The sequence below is a fragment of the Corvus kubaryi genome, unplaced genomic scaffold (assembly GCF_017639235.1).
Source record: "Corvus kubaryi isolate FWS band 111438036 unplaced genomic scaffold, C.kubaryi_AGA036_p1.0 37262, whole genome shotgun sequence".
Taxonomy (NCBI): Eukaryota; Metazoa; Chordata; class Aves; order Passeriformes; family Corvidae; genus Corvus; species Corvus kubaryi.
Genome location: NW_024581078.1, coordinates 1,549,176 through 1,566,942, shown reverse-complemented (window position 1 = coordinate 1,566,942; position 17,767 = coordinate 1,549,176). Strand labels below are relative to the sequence as shown.

At 58.3% G+C, this 17,767-nt stretch overlaps 3 protein-coding genes across 23 annotated transcripts in view; 2 read left to right on the top strand and 1 right to left on the bottom strand.

The window, feature by feature from the left end:
• LOC121662852 overlaps positions 1 to 3,959 on the top strand; it is a 35,478-nt gene extending 31,519 nt beyond the window's left edge. For 19 of the 21 annotated variants that reach the window (XR_006015443.1, XR_006015436.1, XR_006015451.1 and 16 more), the window contains 3 exons: positions 2,318 to 2,474; positions 2,745 to 2,837; positions 3,566 to 3,959. Coding sequence is in view for 1 of the 21 variants with exons in the window: in XM_042024488.1 (XP_041880422.1) it covers positions 433 to 1,106; positions 2,318 to 2,474; positions 2,745 to 2,837; positions 3,566 to 3,613 (972 nt within the window). In the remaining 20 variants the exon portion in view is untranslated. Of the gene's footprint in view, positions 1 to 7; positions 1,107 to 2,317; positions 2,475 to 2,744; positions 2,838 to 3,565 lie in introns of those variants that run through there. The other 2 variants (XM_042024488.1, XR_006015455.1) reach the window with 2 other exon arrangements.
• Positions 3,960 to 5,917: 1,958 nt separating this feature from the next.
• Positions 5,918 to 10,296, top strand: TMEM161A (transmembrane protein 161A). The gene is made up of 12 exons (XM_042024483.1): positions 5,918 to 5,987; positions 6,479 to 6,582; positions 6,653 to 6,733; positions 6,903 to 7,000; positions 7,084 to 7,240; positions 7,471 to 7,622; positions 7,896 to 7,956; positions 8,071 to 8,214; positions 8,323 to 8,436; positions 8,782 to 8,956; positions 9,037 to 9,133; positions 9,625 to 10,296. The coding sequence occupies exons 1-12, from the start codon at positions 5,985 to 5,987 to the stop codon at positions 9,879 to 9,881; spliced, it is 1,443 nt and encodes a 480-aa protein (XP_041880417.1). The 5' UTR covers positions 5,918 to 5,984; the 3' UTR covers positions 9,882 to 10,296.
• A 4,974-nt stretch (positions 10,297 to 15,270) lies between these two features.
• The window catches only part of SLC25A42 (solute carrier family 25 member 42), a 14,789-nt gene continuing 12,292 nt past the window's right edge, over positions 15,271 to 17,767 (bottom strand). Inside the window, exons 6-8 of the mRNA XM_042024492.1 lie at positions 17,019 to 17,135; positions 16,487 to 16,638; positions 15,271 to 15,698 (exon numbers count right to left, since the gene is read on the bottom strand). Coding sequence (XP_041880426.1) covers positions 15,373 to 15,698; positions 16,487 to 16,638; positions 17,019 to 17,135 — 595 coding nt within the window. The 3' untranslated portion in view covers positions 15,271 to 15,372. The remainder of the gene's footprint in view (positions 15,699 to 16,486; positions 16,639 to 17,018; positions 17,136 to 17,767) is intronic.

Here is a 17,767-nt window from a genome sequence, read left to right as displayed (position 1 = left end):
TTTTTTTTTTTTTTTTTTTTTTTTTTTTTTTTTTTTTTTTGCTGCAGTGGAAGCGAATCCTCGCAGCCCTGAAGGAGCCCTCAAATCTTCCGACTTTGCCATAAAAAATCTGTTGCTCCGCTTGTTTCCAAGTGTTCCCTATCCCGGATTTTTTTACCCCGGGAATTTGAATCCCAGCTCACTCTTTGAATCCCAAATCCCGAACAGAATGGGAGAAAAACCCCCCGAATCCGTCATTTCAATGCTCTTGTGCCGTTTAATAGGGGGGATTATAATTTTTCCTCTGTTCCAAGGGGGGCCTGGGGAGGGCTGGAAAAGCTGGAAAACCTCGTGGCCTCGGCAATTCCTGGGATTTCCGAGTCGTGGGATCGTGGGGCTGCTCCAAGAGGGGTTTTTCCCCAGCCTGGATATTCCTGTTTTGCTGGAAATGGGATGGCAGGGCTGGGGGTGAGCAGAATTCGGGGACATCGCTGTGTCCCCCCTCTGTCTGTGCCAGAGCTGATCCGTGGGGATGGAGAATCCTTCCCAAAATCCCTCTTTTTGTGCCCAGGGAGTGCTGAAAAGCAAAACGTGGATTTTTGGCGTAGGTCAAACATCCACAGGGAAAACCTGGGCGAGGTGGGCGCATCCATGGGTTTTCCATCATGGAAAATCCCGTCGATTCCCCAATTCGCGCATCCCAAATTTCTCCCCTTAGTGGTGTTTTTTGGGCGATTGTCGGATCACTGCTTGGAAAGTTCGGGAATTTTTGTGGGGTTTGGATTGCTAACCTTGGGAACAGGGATTTTGGGAGGCTCGGGATGGGCTCCAAACATTCCCGAAGCTGGGAAGGAGGGATGGAGGGGGGGGGAGGATGGAGCCCCCCACCTTCCTCGTTTTCCCATCTCCCCCAATCCAGGCTCAGCTCCCACACGCTGCTGGGAAGAGGTGAAATTAATCCCTATGGAAATTTATTTAAATGAATTCCCGCCTGGACACTCAAGCTGTTCCCAGCCTGGCGAGGGGGGAGGGAGTGGAGACTCCCGGGAACCCCGATTGCCCCCTTTACAGCCACATTTCCTGGGATTATTCCCTCCTGGAAGTGCGGAGTTGAGCCCCAAATCCAGGTTTGAATCCATGATTTTTCCCAAGGGGTGTCTTGGGGAGCAGGGAGAAGATTCCAGTGGCTCTCGTTGTGCCTTGGAAAACGTTGGTTTTTTTGTTTTGTTTTGTTTTGATTTTTTGCGTTGGTTTTGCCCCAAAAACCCCCGAGCCTCGGTTATTCCACGAGGGGGAAATGGAGCATTCCCAGAAATGAGAAATCCGGGTTTTCCTGCCCGAAATTCCTTGGTTTATTCATGAAAATGGCCCTGAAATCGATCCCAGATTAAGCAGATCCGGCTCTTCCCGTTCCTGTTGGGATGCAGCCCAGGGAGATTCCTTTGGGTTCGTGGGGACAGAGTGAACCCCACAGTGACCCCAAAACCCCGGGAATTCTGGGCAGCCCCCGTGGGCCCCCCGATCCCATAAAGCCTCTGGAAAGGGGGATCCAGGACATCCGAATCCCTGGGACGAGGCTCCTTTGGGACTGTCAGTGCCAGGAAAGGGCGAGGGAGATCCGGGAATGGGGTTTGACCTGGAATTGAAGTGGCAAAAGTCGGGATTGAGAGGGAACACCTCTGGCAGGATTCCCATCCCCTTTGGAGCATCCTGGAGGGAGAGCCCGGCCAGGCTGTGGCAAAATCCCGGGATAAAGAACTTTTCCAAGAGCAATATTCCCACTGGAGCATCGGACACACTCCCACCATCCCTGCGTGGGTGGATTCAGGGAATTCCTGGGAATCCCTGGGGCCATCCTTGGGGCTGGAGGGGGTCGGGAACTTCACGTGGACCAGAATTCCAAAGATCCTGGGAATCAGGGCTGGGAGAGCCAGCAGGGAGAGGCATTTCCAGGGATTTCTGGGATGCTGCACCCCATAAACAATGCCAGGGGCTGAACGTGCAGGGGGAGCACAGGGCCACCCCAATTAACTATCCCAAGCAATTAATTAGAGAGGGAATTTGGGCTCAGGCAATGCAGGGCTGTGTGAGGAGAGGATGGAATAACGTGGGATAATGCGGGAGATGGGAATTGGGAGCAGGGACATTCCTGGGGACAGCAAGTGACACTGGATGTGTCCATCCTTGTCCATCCCCGTCCATCCCCGTCCATCCCTGTCCCTCCCTGTCCATCCCCGTCCATCCCCGTCCCTCCCCGTCCCTCTCTGTCCATCCCCGTCCATCCCCGTCCATCCCCGTCCATCCCCGTCCATCCCCGTCCATCCCTGTCCATCCACAGGACACTGCCCAGGCCCTTGGCTGACCACACCCCCTGGCCAGGACTTTGGGACCCCCTCGAGCCACCCGCAGTGACAAGGACACGAGGGAAGAGGTGCCACCGCCTGTCCCCGAGGTCACCCTGTCCCCAAGAGACCCCGCCCAGAGGACGGCGCGTGGTGAGGAATTCCTGGGAATGGGGTGGGAAGTGGAATTGTCACCTGCCCTCCTTCCAGGTGTCCCAAGGTGTCACCAGCCCCTTAAACGGACGCTGATGCCAAATTCCCGCCTGTCCCTTTGCTGGAATGTCCCCAAGTGCCCCGCGGGGGCTGTGGGGATAGAGGGAATGATTTGGGAAGGGATTTGGGATGGTGGGGACACTGTCACCTCCTCATCCCTGGTTCTCACTGGGCTGGCGCTGGGCTCACACCAGTTTGTCCCATTCACAGGTGACAAGAGTGGACGTCGTGGGAGTCCAGGTGACCGAGAAAGGCCGGACAAAAGGCAAGGCTGGGCTGGAGCCGTGGAATTCCCACCCCAGGGTAAGGGATTGATCCCTCCTCTCCCAAAAAAAGCAGCTCCCAAGCCAGAAGGTCCCACCTGAGTGTCCCCCAAGCCTCTGGGCCAGGTGACAGCGAGGGGACAACCCAGGACGCCGCAAGGACACGGAGCCGGTGCCGCCAAGCCCAAGGCACCGGGAGGACGAGGGGAAGGGAAAAAATTCCAGTGCATTAAAAGTGTTGGAAGCTGCCAGCCTGTCCCAGCCTGGTGTTTGAGTGGAATTTTGTCCCTTTTCCCTGCAGGATCCCCCAATCCCTGCAAAACTCCGTGTCCAGGGGGTGTTTCCTTCCCCCAAAAAAATTGGGTTTTCCTCTCCCAGCCCTCTCCTTCCCTGCAGAGGGAGGTGAGGGGTCCCGGCAGCCCAGAGGGGACAATTCCTGTCCAATTCCCTGTGGGGACAGGGATGTTCCCCCTCACCCTTGCTCCCTTTTCCTCTCCTCATTTCCACCCAGGACCTGGGAACTGGCTCTGATCCCTCTTTCCCGACTCCCTGGGGTGACCCTGATGGGGACAGGTGGGACAGGCTGGGGGACAAGGCCAGGTTGCTCCAGCTCCAACTGGTCCTGCTGGTTGCAAGCCTCATTCCAGCTTCAAAATTCCCGGTTTTTTCCATCTTTTACCCGGATTTCAAGGCAAACCCAGAGCTCCAGCAGCAGCTGGGGATGGAGCACAGCAAAGTTCGGTGACTCCAGCTCTGTCCTCTCCACAGGGTGACAGCTCTAAAATCCCACCAAACCTTTCCAGGGATCAGCGATGAGCCGGGACAAACCTCAGGAAGGACATCCCGAAATTCCCAACCTCCCAATCCCTCCCACCACACGCTCGCCGCCGCCGCCGCCGCCCAAATATTGAGCTCTACATTAAATTAGCAAGGGGAAAATAAATAAATAAATCAAGGAATCAATCAATAAATAAAATTAAGAAGGTCCGGGAGGGAAAGGCGAGCACGTCGGAGGGGAAGCGTGGCAGTTTGTTATGCTAACCGAGGGGGGCTCCGCTCGGGGGACAAGTCGGAGAGGTCTGAAGAGCAAGGAGTTCACAGGCCCTCTCCTTTTGTCATGCTAAAAGTGCAACACAGAAAATATATACAGGCAGCTGCTCAATGGAGCGTGAAATACGAGTGATTTCTCCGCCGGCCCCGGGTAATGCGATGCAGCCCCGGGACAATGCCCGGCCGCCGCCTTTGTGCGCCACGGGAAACTTTTATTTTATGTTTTTGGGGCGGTGGGGAGAGAAGAAACGGCCGCCGAAAGGGAGGTGGAGGTGGGAAGTCCCCTGAGCGCCTCGCGGTGTCCCCAGGATGAGCTGGGTTATGCCAGGATGGGCCGCGGCTCGGTGGTTGCGAAGTCACCTGGGAGGAAATGTCCCGTTTTGGGGACATTTGGGGACGCCGCGAGCGGGGTGGGGAATGCGGACCCCGTGAATTTGGCCGCGGTGTCCCGCGGCGGCCGCTCCCTTTGCTGATGCTAATTGGGAGCGGTGTAAAATCAGCCCTCAAAGCGGCTTTTGTGTCCCCCGGGGGAGGCCGGCGGGGCTGGGGGTGCTCCGAGCATCCATCTTCTTCCACCTTTCCCTCGGGTTTTTTTTTCTTTTTTTGTGGCCCGGCCGAGCTGAAAGCGGCGCTGTGGGGGCTGAGAGGGTCCTGGGGCTCCGCATTCGTTCCAAGAGGGGCCGAGGTGCCGCTTTGGGCAGCCCCGGTGCAACAACTGGGGGTCCCGCGGGGATTTTGGGCGGCCCAGGGCATGGAGACAGAGAAGGTGATGGAGCAGGCTGCTTCCCTGGACTCTGGCAGCCAGGACTGGGTCATTTTGGGGGAATTTGGGGGATTTTTGGTGTCGCATGCCATCGGCCGAGGGGCTGCTCGCTCCTGGTGTGGGGGGCACACCGGGGGCTGCCCCGGGGGTGCGCGGGGAGGTGTTCTGGGGTGTCACCCCCCCAAAGCCGGGTACCCCAAGGCCTCGGGGGATGCTCCGGGCACGGGCGGAAGCGACATCTAGTGGGAAGCGCATCCCGTCGCCAGGGAGATCGATATCCATGGCAACCCCTCGGGAACAGCGCGCCCGCCTGGACCAGGGGCACCCAGCGGCGCCCGCGGGGACCCCGGGATCGGCTGGAATGCTCGCAGATCCCGGCGGGATGTCGGTGCTGGCACCGGGATTTGGGTCCTGGCACCAGGATGTGGGTGGTGGCACCAGGATGTGGGTGGTGGCACCGGGATTTGGGGCCTGGCGCCAGGATTTGGGGCCTGGCACTGGGATGTGGCATCGTGGTGGGCGCTGAACCAGGGCTCGGCCGGGCAGAACAGTGGGATAAAGCCAGGAAACGATCCCATTTATCCCATTTATCCCCCAAGGAAAACACGAGGAGAAGGACGCGGCGGGTGGGGTGGGTGCAGCTGGTCCCGTGGTGTCACCAGCAATGGAGGCACAGAAAAGATCCGTGATGTGGCACCTGGGGACACGGTTTGGTGGCAGAATCTGGGCTCTGTGGAGAGAGGAGCCTGTCCTGGAGCAGGGCAGGAGCGTGAGCAGGAAGGGGCAGCAGGGACAGCACCATGGACTGACCCCATTCCCTGTCCCCTTATGCCACTGGGGGAAAGGAAGGAGAGAATTTGGGAATGAAGTTAAGCTCCGGAAGAAGGGAGGGGTGGGGGGGGGGAAGCTGGTTTTAAGATTTCGCTTCATTCCGCATTATCCTGCTCTGCTTTGATTGGTAATAAATTAAATTAATTTCCTCGAGTCGGGTCTGGTTTGTCTGTGTGGGTCAGCTGAGGAGGGGGAGTGCTGGAGCTGCTTTGGTGGGTCCCTGGCGTTTCTCCGGGGTCAGCCCACGAAGGGGACGAGGGAAGACACGCGGATACGATTTATTATCGATATCATCGAGATCGATATCCCGTGAAGGGCGCAGCCGGGACTCGAACCCGCAGCCCAGCCGCTCCCGGGAGGCCGCGCCCGCGGAACCGCGCGCCGCGCAGAGCCCGCCCCCCCGCCCGCATCCCGCTCTCCATTGGTCAATTAGCTGCCAATCAAAGCGAAAACGGACGCGGATTGGTTGTCTGGACGGGGCGTGCCCTCGGGGGCGTGGCCGCGGGCGGGCTTCCTGCGGCCGCCTTTGCGCTGACCCCCGGCATGGTGGGCGCGGGCCGGGGCCGGGCCGGGCCGGGGGCTTCTCACCGGGCGGTTCTGACCGGGGGGGTGCGAGGGGCCGGCCCCGGAGAGGGCTCTGAGCGGGGGGTGCATGTCCAGGCTGCCCGGGGGGTGCGGGTCTAGGGGGTCCCAGCCCGGAGGGTCCCAGAGTTCGGCACGGCCGGGGGGTCCCGTGGTGACCATGGCCGAGGGGTCACTGCCCGGGGGTCCCATCCCGGGGCGTCTCTGGGGTGCGCATGGTCGGGAGGTTGCTGTCCGGGAAGTGCCAACCTTGGGGGTCCCTGCCCGGGGGTCCCACGGTGACCATGGCCAGGGGGTCACTGCCCGGGGCTGTGCCCGGCCGGAGGGTCCCTGTCCGGGGGATTCGCATCCGGGGTGTCCTCACCCAGGGGATCCCCAGCAGGGGCAGGGCTGGGGACAGTCCCCATGCCCCCCATCCCCGGGCCCTGGGGTGACCCCGCGATGTCCACACACAGGCGGTGATGGGGGTGCAGGTGGTGGTCACTCTGCTGGCCGCCAGCCTTATGCAGAAGATGGCCCCGCACTGCTCCTTTGCCCGCTGGCTGCTCTGCAATGGCAGGTACGGCTCTGTCCCTGTCCCCAGCAGGGCTCGGGGACCCCCAGCACCTCTGACCCCCCTCTCCCTGCAGCCTGTACCGCTACAAGCACCCCTCGGACGAGGAGCTCTGTGCCCTGGCCGGGAAGCAGCGCCCCAAGAGCAAGAGGGACAGGTCAGCCTGGGTCACCCCCGCGGCCCCGGGGGGTGGGAGGGGCTGGGAGTGGGAAATATTTGAGGTTGGGGACAGTGGGAGTCACCCCAGAGTGCTGAGGGGTGCACCAGGGGTGTCACCCCACCACGGGGTGACACAAGGGACAAGCCAGCTCTGGTTTTCACCGCAGGAAGATGAATGGGATGATGGAGGACAAACCCCTGTCCGTGCCCCGGGACATCAACCTCCAGCTGGACACCAGCCCCATCACCACCATGGACGCTCTGGGTAATGCCCTGTTCCCCCAGGACGCCACCCAGGCCCCCCCCGGGGTGTCCCCAGGGCGGTGACGTGTCCCCACGCCCCCCCAGTGCTGCGCTATTTCCTGGAGTACCAGTGGTTCGTGGATTTCGCCGTCTACGCCGGCGCCGTGTACGTCTTCAGCGAGGGCTACTTCTGCCTGGTCAGCCCCGCCAGGGAGACCAACCTCGGCGTGCTCTGGTGCCTGCTGACCATCGTCTTCTCCGTGTATCCTGATTTTCAGGGGGCCAGGCCGAAGAGGGAACCCCCCCCCCCTTATTTTTCTTCCGCGCTGAGGCGTAAAACTGAATTTTATGGATTATTTATGACGAGTTCTGAAGGTGCCCCGAAGAGGAGCTGGTGGTGGCTTCATGGTGGAGATGTTTAGGGGCCTCACCGGGGTTGGGGTGTCCCCTGGTGTGTCCCAAATTTCCTTGACAGCCTCCCCCAAACCCCAGCAAGGTTTTCTTCATGGTGATGCGGCATTATTTCCGCTCGGAGGAGGGTGGGGAGCGCTCCGTGTGCCTCACCTTCGCCTTCTTCTTCCTCCTCCTCGCCATGGTGGCCCTGGTGGTCCGTGAAGACTACCTGGAGTTCGGCCTCGAGGCTGGTGGGTGACAGGGACGGAGACAGGGAGCAGGGAGGTGACCCAATCATGGGGGTCACTCCCTACTCATTGGTCACCCTCTACTCCCAGGGGTCAGTCCCCACTCCCAGGGGTCATTGCCCACTCATGGGTCAGTCCCCACTCCCAGGGGTCATTCTGCACTCCCAGGGGTCATTCCCCTCATTGGTCACCCCCCACTCCCAGGGGTCACTCCCCACTTCCAGAGGTCACTCCCCTCATTGGTCACTCCCCACTCACAGCAGTCACTCCCCGCAGGGCTGGCCGGAGTCACCCATAACCTGGAGACCATCCTGAAGCCACGGGGCTGGGAGTGGACGTGAGTTGGCAACTGGGCAGGGAGGGAAATGGGGGGAAAAACCCCTTTTTGGGGAGGTTTTTGGGAAGTTTGGGGTGGGAACCATCCCCCACTGTCCCTCCTCTGTGTCCACAGGCTGCCCCTGGCTAAGCTGGGCTTCAAGCTGGGGCTGGTGGCCCTGTGCTCCTTCCTGGGAGCCCTCCTGACCTTCCCGGGGCTGCGCCTGGCCCAGACCCACCTGGACGCCCTCAGGATGGCAGCGGACAAGCCCCTGACCCAGTTGGGTGCCACTGGGGGACAGCGGGGACCCCCCGGCTGTGGGGGAGGTTTGGGGTGGGAGGGAAGGGGGCAGCGGGGGCTGTGGGGTCTCTGATGGTCCCCCCGCAGGGTCCTGCTGCACGTGGGGTTCGTGGCGCCCGTGCTGGTGGTGGTGATGTGGGTCAGACCCCTCTCCCGGGATTTCCTGCTCCAGGCCCCGCTGGGCAAGCGGACGGTGCAGATGTGAGTGGGACATCTGGGGAGACACTAGGGCACGGGGTCTCCCATCCCCCAGTGACCCCCAGTGACCCCCTGTGACCCCCTGTGTCCTCCCCAGTAACCCCTGTGACAATGTCCCCACAATAACCCCCAATGACCCCCCACGTCCCCTTGTAATGACCCCCCCAATGACCCCTGTGACCCTCCATGACCTTCAGTGACCCCTGTGGCACTCAATGCTCCCCCAATGTCCCCTAATAACCCCCCCAATGACCCCCACACCCCCCACTCCCCCTGTCCCCCGTGTCCCCTCTGGAGCAGGGGGGGTTCCTGTCCCCCAGCCCTGTCCCAGCCCCTGCTCTGTCCCAGCCTTTCCGACTCCTCCTTCGACACTGCCCGGCTCTGGGCCATCGTGGTGCTGTCCCTGCTGCGCCTGCTGGGGACACGCCACCACCTCCAGGCCTACCTGGGGCTGGCCGAGCGCTGGGTGCAGCGGATGAGGAAGGAAGCCGGGCGCATCCCGGCGCTGGAGATCCAGCAGAAGGTCGGGATTGGGGCTGGGATCGGGGCGTGGCTCCCCCCATCCTGCAGGGCTCCTGCTGAGCATTCCTGGAATTCCCACAGATCACCAGGATCTACTGCTACGTGTCTGTGGTGAGCCTGCAGTACCTGGGGCCCATCATCCTCACCCTGCACTGCGTCCTGCTGCTGAAAACACTGGGTGAGGAAGGGGGTCGGCAATTTGGGGGGGTTTGGGAAGGGCAGCATGAGCCTGGAGGTCACCGGGAAGCCACCAGCACCCAAATTGTCCCCACCTGTCACGGACTCAGAGATGCCTGCAGCTCCTCTCGAGGGGCAGCTCCGATCTCTGGGAGCAGGGACAGGGTCCAGGGAGCAGCTAGAGCTGTGTCAGGGATTTGGGATGGAGAGCAGGGAAAGGTTCTTCCCCCAGAGGGTGCTGGGCACTGCCCAAGGAATGGGCACGGCTCCGAGGCTGCCAGAGCTCCAGGAGCATTGGGACAACACCCTCAGGGACAGGGTGGGATTGTTGGGGTGTCTGTGCAGGGCCAGGAGCTGCATTCCACGACCCTTTGGGTCCCCTCCAGCTCAGGACATTCCATGGTTCTGTTCCATGATTCTGTTCCATGGGACTCTGCCACCAGCAGGGCTGGGGCACAGAGACCCCCCAGACCTGTCCCCTCTGTCCCACAGGTCACCACTCCTGGGGGCTGTACCCCGAGTCCCCCCCCGTGTCCCCGGCAGCGCCGGTGGCCCCGCCACGCCCCGAGGGTGACGCCGGCGAGGACGTGCACGCGGTGGTGCAGGAGATCTCGGGGGTCCTGGGCTGCATCTTCACCCCCCCCTTCTTCCGAGGACTCTTCTCCTTCCTCACCTGGTGGGTGGCCGCCTGCCAGGTGGTCACCAGCCTCTTCGGCCTCTACTTCCACCAGTACCTGGCAGCGTCCTGACTGGGAGGGACTGGGATGTGCTGGTCAGAGCCCGGCTGCTGGTCCCTCGCTGCTGCCTCAGCTGGTTGTCCCGCTTTGAGGACACTCGTGGGGACATTGGTGCCACCAGGCTGGTTTTTGTGGCCGGGTCTGTCACCGCTGTGCCTGCTCTTGTCCTTCCAGCCCCTCATGGGGACACTCCAGTGCTGCTTTTTCCTGGAGGGCAGCAGCTCCTGGTGCGCTGGGGACACGGTGGGGACATCCGGCAGTGGCACCTGGACTCGCCAGCACAGACTTCGGGGTGTTCTCAGCTGAGGCTGAGGGGGTTTTTGTAGGGTCTCTGCACCTGGGCTTCACCCCCGCCCGTGCTCCGTGTGACTCCTCAGGCCCAGCAGCCCCGAGGGTGGCTGCTTCACAATAAAGAAGTGACACCAGAGTCCTTGTCACCCAAAAGCTGCACTCGGTGTCCCCAAAGCCCCCTCCCACCGAGCAGCTGCTTTAAGCATCACCCTGGAGGAGGAGGAGACCTCAGCTCACCTCACTGGTGCCTGTCCCTGGGGTCACCCCGGGGCTGGTGACACCGGCGGTGGCTGCGGGGGGGGGACGGGGCCCCTCGTCCCTCTGAGCCGAGCTGTTCCACGTGGTGGGTGCATGAAACAGGATTAGCAGGTCTGGGCTGCTCGGAGAAAGGGAGAGGGGCTCTGATCCTATTTGATAGCCTTGTAATGGTCTTAATTCCCTCTCGCCGAGGGCCGGGAGGAGGCAGGAGCCCTTGGCCCGGTGTTAACTGGGCTAATCCAGCCTCCTCCTCCTGCTGCTGCTGCTTCCCGGGAATCCTCGCCGTGGACATTTGCGGAAAAAAAAAAGGGGGGGGGGGGGGGGGAGAAAGTCCCATTTTGTGACGGGGGACTCCAAAGCTCAGCCCGGGTCCAGCGGTGCTGCCGCGAGAGAAGGGTGGGAAGGCGGCGGGAGGGAGCGATTCCCGCAGGATTGGGATGCGGAGGGACCCGTCCCAGCAGCCGGGGCCATCCCATTAAGAGCCGGTCCCGCCGCCTTGATGGCTCATTTATCTGATTTTCCCGGAGGAGGCCGCCGGGGGCGGCGGGCCGGTTGCTAAGGCCGGAGTCAGACACGCAGACGGAGCCTCCCCGGGGAGCTGCCCAGACGGGTGACCCTCCCCGGCGGGGACAATGACAGATCGAGCAGCCGGCAGCGGCAGACACCGCCGCAGGCAGCGAGGGAACCATTCCCAGCCCGTTTTCCGGGATGGTTTTCACTCTGGAGTTCGGTTTTCTGCCGAGGATGGGGCGGGCTGGGAGAGGGGGACCGAGAGGTTTTGTTGCTCCAGATCCTGGTGGGATCTGGCACCTTGGGAAGAACCCAAGGGTGTCCCTGGAGCTTTTCCTTCATCCCTGGCAGGGAGGGAAGCAAGGAATCCTTTCCCACTCCGCTTCCATCCCAAGTGAGATCCCCCGGAGCTGTTCCTGCTTGGAGCAGAAGGAATTTTGGAGCAAAAGCAATTCCCAAACCCAGGGAATTCCCTCATCCAGCAGGCTCACCTGGTCCAGGGAACAGGGACAGGGACCAGTTCTGCCCCAGGATTCCAGCCAGGTTTAAACCAAGTCTGAGCCTCCGGGTCTTGATTTCCCTCCGGATACAACCGGGAACAGCCATGGGATGCAGGGAGGTGACTCTGGGACCTGGCCCTGCTGTGACCTCCCTGTCACCCCCACCCCGGGCCTGGAATGCGGCTGGAATCCCCCCAAAACCGGGGGTCCCCAAGCTGGGGGAAGGCACCAGGCCGTGCCTAAGCCGACAGTGCCACCTGCTGCCACCGCACACCCAGGCTGGGGACAGGGACAGGGACAGCTCAGCCCTGGAACCGTCCCCAGAGCTCCTTCCCTTCCTTTGGGATTCTCCCGACTTCCCAGCAAAGCCCTGAGCCGCAGGACAGGAGATTGGTATGGTCAAGGGGGCACAATGCCCCAAGAAACTCCTCATAACCACCAAAAAAAACCGCTCAAAACCCTCAAAAAAACCCCTAAGTCCCCAAAAACCCCCCTCACACCCCCCCCCAAAAAACCCTCATAACCCCCCAAAAAACCCTCAAAATCCCCTCCAAAAATCTCCTCATAACCCCTCAAAAAACCCCTCACAACCCCTCAAAAACCCCCTCCAAAAATCAGCTCATAACCCCTCAAAAAACCCCTCACAACCCCTCAAAAACCCCCTCAAAAATCAGCTCATAACCCCTCAAAAAACACCTCATAACCACCCAAAAAACCCCTCACAACCCCCAAAATAACCCTCAAAACCCCTCAAAAATTTCCTCACAAACCCTCAAAAATCCCCCCCAGGGTGTTCCAGGCCTCAGAACAGGAGCCACCCGTGGCGAGCCGGAAAGTCAATCATATTTTTTATTAAATATACATCCTCTCTTGGCACAAATCTTAAAATATATAAACATTATATAACAAAGTGTCTTCACTGCAATAAAATAGAACTCCAGATCCAAGAAAAGCCGTCAAAATCGACACACGCACACGCATCGATGGTGAGGACACAAAAAGGCAATCAACAGTGTTTGTGCTAATTAATAAATGCATAGACCACACAGGCAGTGACCAGTGCTGGGACACCCTGCAGCTCATGGCATTTTTGGGGAAAAAAGAGGGAGAAAGAAAAGAGGGAGAAAGAAAAGAGGGAGAAAGAAAAGAGGGAGAAAGAAAAGAGGGAGAAAGAAAAGAGGGAGAAAGAAAAGAGGGAGAAAGAAAAGAGGGAGAAAGAAAAGAGGGAGAAAGAAAAGAGGGAGGAATCAACCCCTAGAAGGTACAAAGTGAAGATGCCAAACCAGACATGGAGCTCAGGAAACTTCCTCAAACCATCCCATGGTGCCTGAAATTCCTGGAGCATCCAGGCTGTGAGGGGAAAACGTGGTTTGGGCTGTTTGGGCGTCGCTAAAAAAGCTGCAATTTTGACATTTTGGGTGCGTTTTTTTTGGACCTGGTTTTCTCGAAGTGCCAGTGCGGGGCTCAAGGTGCAGGAAGAAGCAGGGGGAGGGAGAGGAAAAGAAAAGAAAAAGCACAAATTTGGTGGTGATGCGTTAAGGATCTGTGAGGAAGGTGAGTGGGAAATCAAATTAGAGAGGAATAAAATGCAAAATGAGGGAATTGCAGGGAAGGAAAAAAAAGGAGAACGTTCCTGTTTTGTTTCCTTTCTCAGAGCTCTTCCTGGCCAGCACACCTCAGAAAAAGATCTGGAACGTGTCTGAATCCATGGGGGGAAGGAGAGAAGGGAAGGGAACACTCCATTTCCCCTTTTCTACATTCAAATCAGAAGGAAAAAAAAAAAGAAAAAAGGGGAAAAAAAAGCTTTTTCAACCAACCCAAAGCAGCAACACACTCTGAGAAACAAAAGCACCAAAACCATCACAGGCTGAATTCAAAGATCTGCCTCTGCACAAACACCCAGCCTGCAAAACTTGGAGGAAAATTGGCTGAAGCTCCACTGAATTTAAATCAGGTGCAGCTGCTAATTAGGGAACAACTTCTCTTAGGCTGGCAAGGTGGGAATGGCAGGGTGAACACACAGGACCTGCTGGCGCTCCTGGAACTGCCAGGGAATTCCTCTGGATCAGGACAAGAGCAGGATAATCGGCTTCTCCATTGGAGAAAAGAAATCAGGGCTCTCGCACGGGGCTGAACAAAGGGAAAGCAGAGCTGAGCCTTTTCCAGCAGCCAAAAAACCCCCACAGAATTCATGGCCATCACCTTCCCAAACCCCACAGATCTTTAATTCCCAGGTAAATCAGGGAGTGTGTCCCAGTGGAAACCACCCCTGCTGGGCTCGGGGGCAGAATTCCCGAGGTTAATCCCAGTTCCAGGCTGCCCCATCCCAGCTCTGGGAATAATTTGTGTGTCAACACTTCAGTGCTGGCTCTGTGCCATTCCCACATTCCCTGGGATTGATTCCTAAGGAAATATTTGGCATCAGGAGCAGGTTTGTGCTCCAAAGAACGAGTGCAAAGACAAAAGAAAGGAGAAGGCTGCTCCTACCCCTTGTGCAATTCCCTCCATTCCCACTAATCCTATCCGGCTACAACAGCCAAAATATGAAACAACCAGGAAAGGACAGGATTTAAATTAAATCTTTTTATCTTTTTATACATTATGGACTCTCTGGGAAAGGGATTTTTCACCTTGGTTTGTGTCATGTGATCATCAGAGGAGTCAGAAGTCTGCTCTGCACTCCAAATTTAACACAGGGATGGATCATCCCCAACCCCCCCCGCCAAAAATCTCCATTTCCCTGAAAACTGATCTGAAACAGAAACACCAAGAGGTTCTTCTCGTTGTCAAATTCCAGCTGGAAGTGATTGGCACAGTAGGGTCAATGCCATGGTGCCCAAGGAAGGGTTAAATCCCAAGAGGAATTTTAGGGATTAAAAAGCTGAGGGGATGAGTTAACGAACAGAGGTGACACAACCTACACAGCAGGTACCAAAAAGGACAACCAGGATGTCCAGGAGCAGGGCCAGGAGCTGGGATCAGCTCCCAGGGACAGCTGGTTTTTGGGACAGCCCAGGCTGCAGCAGGATTTGTTCTCACACGGTGCATAGAGCAGCGATAATACTGAATAAAACAAATGGGATGTGAAGGCTGTAACACCTCCTTCCTCAGTGCATCCACACCACCCCTGGAAAACGCTGCCTCTCCAGGGTAGGACAGCACAGAAGGAAAACACAAACGCAGCTGGGGCAGAGCCAGGTTGGGAATCCAGGCACAGCCCTTGCTCGGCGACACTGACAACACACGCAGGAGAATTTCGTTTATAAAGGGCTCAGGACTCCCCTCCCCTGCTGCCTCCAGTCTTTGGTAATCTCAGAGGGACACCACAAACGAGGGACAGTGATGCAGCTCAACACAAAAATGAGAAAATAAATGGAAAAAAAAGGCAGCATTCCCAGCCAGAGAGAACATTCAGCTTTCGGAACAAGCGCAGTGTCCTGGGCCTGCCCTGCCCTGCCTTCACAGGCCAGAGGAATCTGGAATTCCCTACAGACTACACTGGAATATTGCACTTGGCAGACTGCCTCCAGCTACCCCACGGAGCTACAGAACTGCCACTTCCCAGATCCAGGGGTTCACTGCCAGCAGCTCCGAGCCCCCTCTGTCACCATCCACCGCTTCCATCTGCCCGCCGAGAGCCAGGTGAGGAGCCAGGAGCAGCACAGGTGGGGTGGGGAGGCTCCACTCCTGGGGGCAGAGTCCATCAGAAGGGTGAGGCAGCTGCTTTGGAGGACTCAGCTCTGCAGGATCGGGAATTTTTGCTTAGGGAACAGTTAGCTTCAGGTCAAGGCTTCCAAATTAGAAAGGGGGAAAAAAAAAAAAAAATCCAGGAACAACAGGAAAAAAAACCCACCAAACCCAACAAGATGGGCGAGTTCTCAGCTGCAGGAGCACGTGAGAGGCCAGGGAATTAATTGCTCTTTCTACACGTGGGGATGAAGCCACTACCTCTCCAGGCCGGGGCCGTGCTGCAGTTTCCGGAGCAGGATCTGTGTCAGGTCGAAGGTGGTGAAGCTGATCCCCACGGCGATGGGGCCCTTGACCCAGTTCATGCTGAGCCCTTTGTACAGGCCCCTGATGAGTCCCTCCTCCCTGACGATCTCCTGCATGGTGAGCAGGATGGAGCTGTAGGTGTGGCCCAGCACGCCGGCCGTCTGCATGCGGCGCCGCACCACGTCCAGTGGGTACGAGGCCGACTGCCCGATGAGGCCGGCGCACGCCCCGAACAGCAGCCGCTCCGGGGGCGAGGGCTGCGCCTTCCCGCTGTGCTCTGGGGGACAGAGAGGGGCACAGAGGTGGGAACTCCTTGGAATTAACACGTAATTAAGGGTGAGCGGGTGTAGAGCCGGAGGTTTTGTTCCATGGGTTGCGCTGCCCGAGTTGGAGCTCGCGAGGTTTTGTTGCCTGAGTTTTATTCCTGAGGTTTTGCTGCCCAAGCTTTGCTCCCCAGGTTGCACTCCCAAGTAAAATCGTTAGAAATGGTCCCAAAATCACTAGAAAAGGTCCCCAAATCACAAGGAAATATCCCAAAATCACTGAAGGTCCCCAAATCACTAGATATGGTCCCAAAATCACTACAAAAGGTCCCCAAAATCACTAGAAAAGGTCCCCAAATCTCTAGAAAAGGTCCCCAAATCTCTAGAAAAGGCCCCCAAATCACAAGGAAATGTCCCAAAATCACTAAAGGTCCCCAAATCACTAGATATGGTCCCCAAATCACTAGAAATGGTCCCCAAAATCACTAGAAAAGGTCCCCAAAATCACTAGAAAAGGTCCCCAGAAACAAAGCCCTGAAAGATGTCCCATTTACTGACACATCACAGGTACAGCTCCCGGGGTTTTGCTCCCAACCTGGTGCATGGACCAACTCATTCTCCACCTGGGAATCCCACCTTGTTCCTCCACAGGACAGGCACAGCCTTCCTGTAGCTTTTCCTGCTCATCATCCAGAGCTGGACAGACTCCAGAGCGTTGCTTTTCCCAAGGAAAAGCACTCTGACCCCTCCATCCAAACCCCTGGAGCTGGCCCCAAAACCTGCAGCATTTGCCCCGATTTACCTGCGTGGACTTTCTTCAGCGTCTCGTAGGTGAAGAAGCTGAGGCCGGCGTAGGGGATGACCCCCAGGATGGTCGGTGTGAAGCCCCTGTACAAGGTTTTCAGCCCCTCCTCCCGGGATATCCGGATGAAGACGTGGACAATGCTGCTGTACCTGGCGTGGGGACAACGGGGAAAGCAGACCTGCGCTGGTGAGCGGCTGGGATATTCCCAGCAGGGCTTCCTGATGGATTAACTGTTAATTAATTCGGCTCTGAGCTCATCAGGCAGCTCAGAGGGGATTTCACCCGAGGGAGCAGCTCTCCCACAGCCCTGCTGTGCTGTCTCTTGGATCTTCCCGGATCCAGCTGGCCTCCTAAACTGGTCTCCCAGTATCCATCTCCTCCCACATTCACGCCTCTGCTCACTGAATCACTGCTCAGACCCCAGGGCTTTATTCCACCAAAGGCTCCCAGCAAGAAGTGACCCAGAAAATGGGAATAAAGCCACGTGACCTTATTAAAACCCTAAAAAAGTTGTGCATGAGGCACTTACATCTCCTTGGGTGTGACAGCCATGCGGGCACGGACCATGTCCAGCGGGTAGGTGACCATGGCAGCCGTGGTGCCAGCCAGGGAGCCGGCAATGAAGCGAGGGAAAGGCGTCAGCGCCCTGAAGTGAGGGGAGAGAAGAGACCAAACGTCACCTGCAGCTGCAAATCCCACCCGGCTGCTGGGAATGGCTCTGCTCTGCCTGCTCCCCACTCCCTGCCCTGCCTGCTGGGCTTTCCCAGCCATCCCACAGGGAAAATCCATGGGGAGAAGAGGCTCAGGGCAAGGCTGGAGCCTGCTGCTTCTCCTGCTCTTTGTTTTGCCTGTCCACTGCTGGTGCTGGGAATTGCTCGTTCCACATCCAGGCCACTTCTTGCTCACGCCTGGACACGACAGGGTTGTGTCCTCACAAAATCTGCCCTTCCCTTGGCCCCTAAAACCCCATCCCAAGAAGGGCTGGCACTTGGAGCTGCCCCCCCAGAGCTTCCACCTTGGAGCTTCCATCTTGAAGCTTCCCCATCAGAGCTTCCCCCTCGGAGCTTCCCCTCACAGCTTCCACCTCAGAGCTTCCCCTTGGAGCTTCCCCCTCACAGCTTCCCCGTGGAGCCTCCATCTCACAGCTTCCCCGTGGAGCTTCCCCTCACAGCTTCCATCTTGGAGCTTCCACCTCACAGCTTCCCCCTCACAGCTTCCATCTTGGAGCTTTCACCTCAGAGCTTCCCCTCACAGCTTCCATCTTGGAGCTTCCACCTC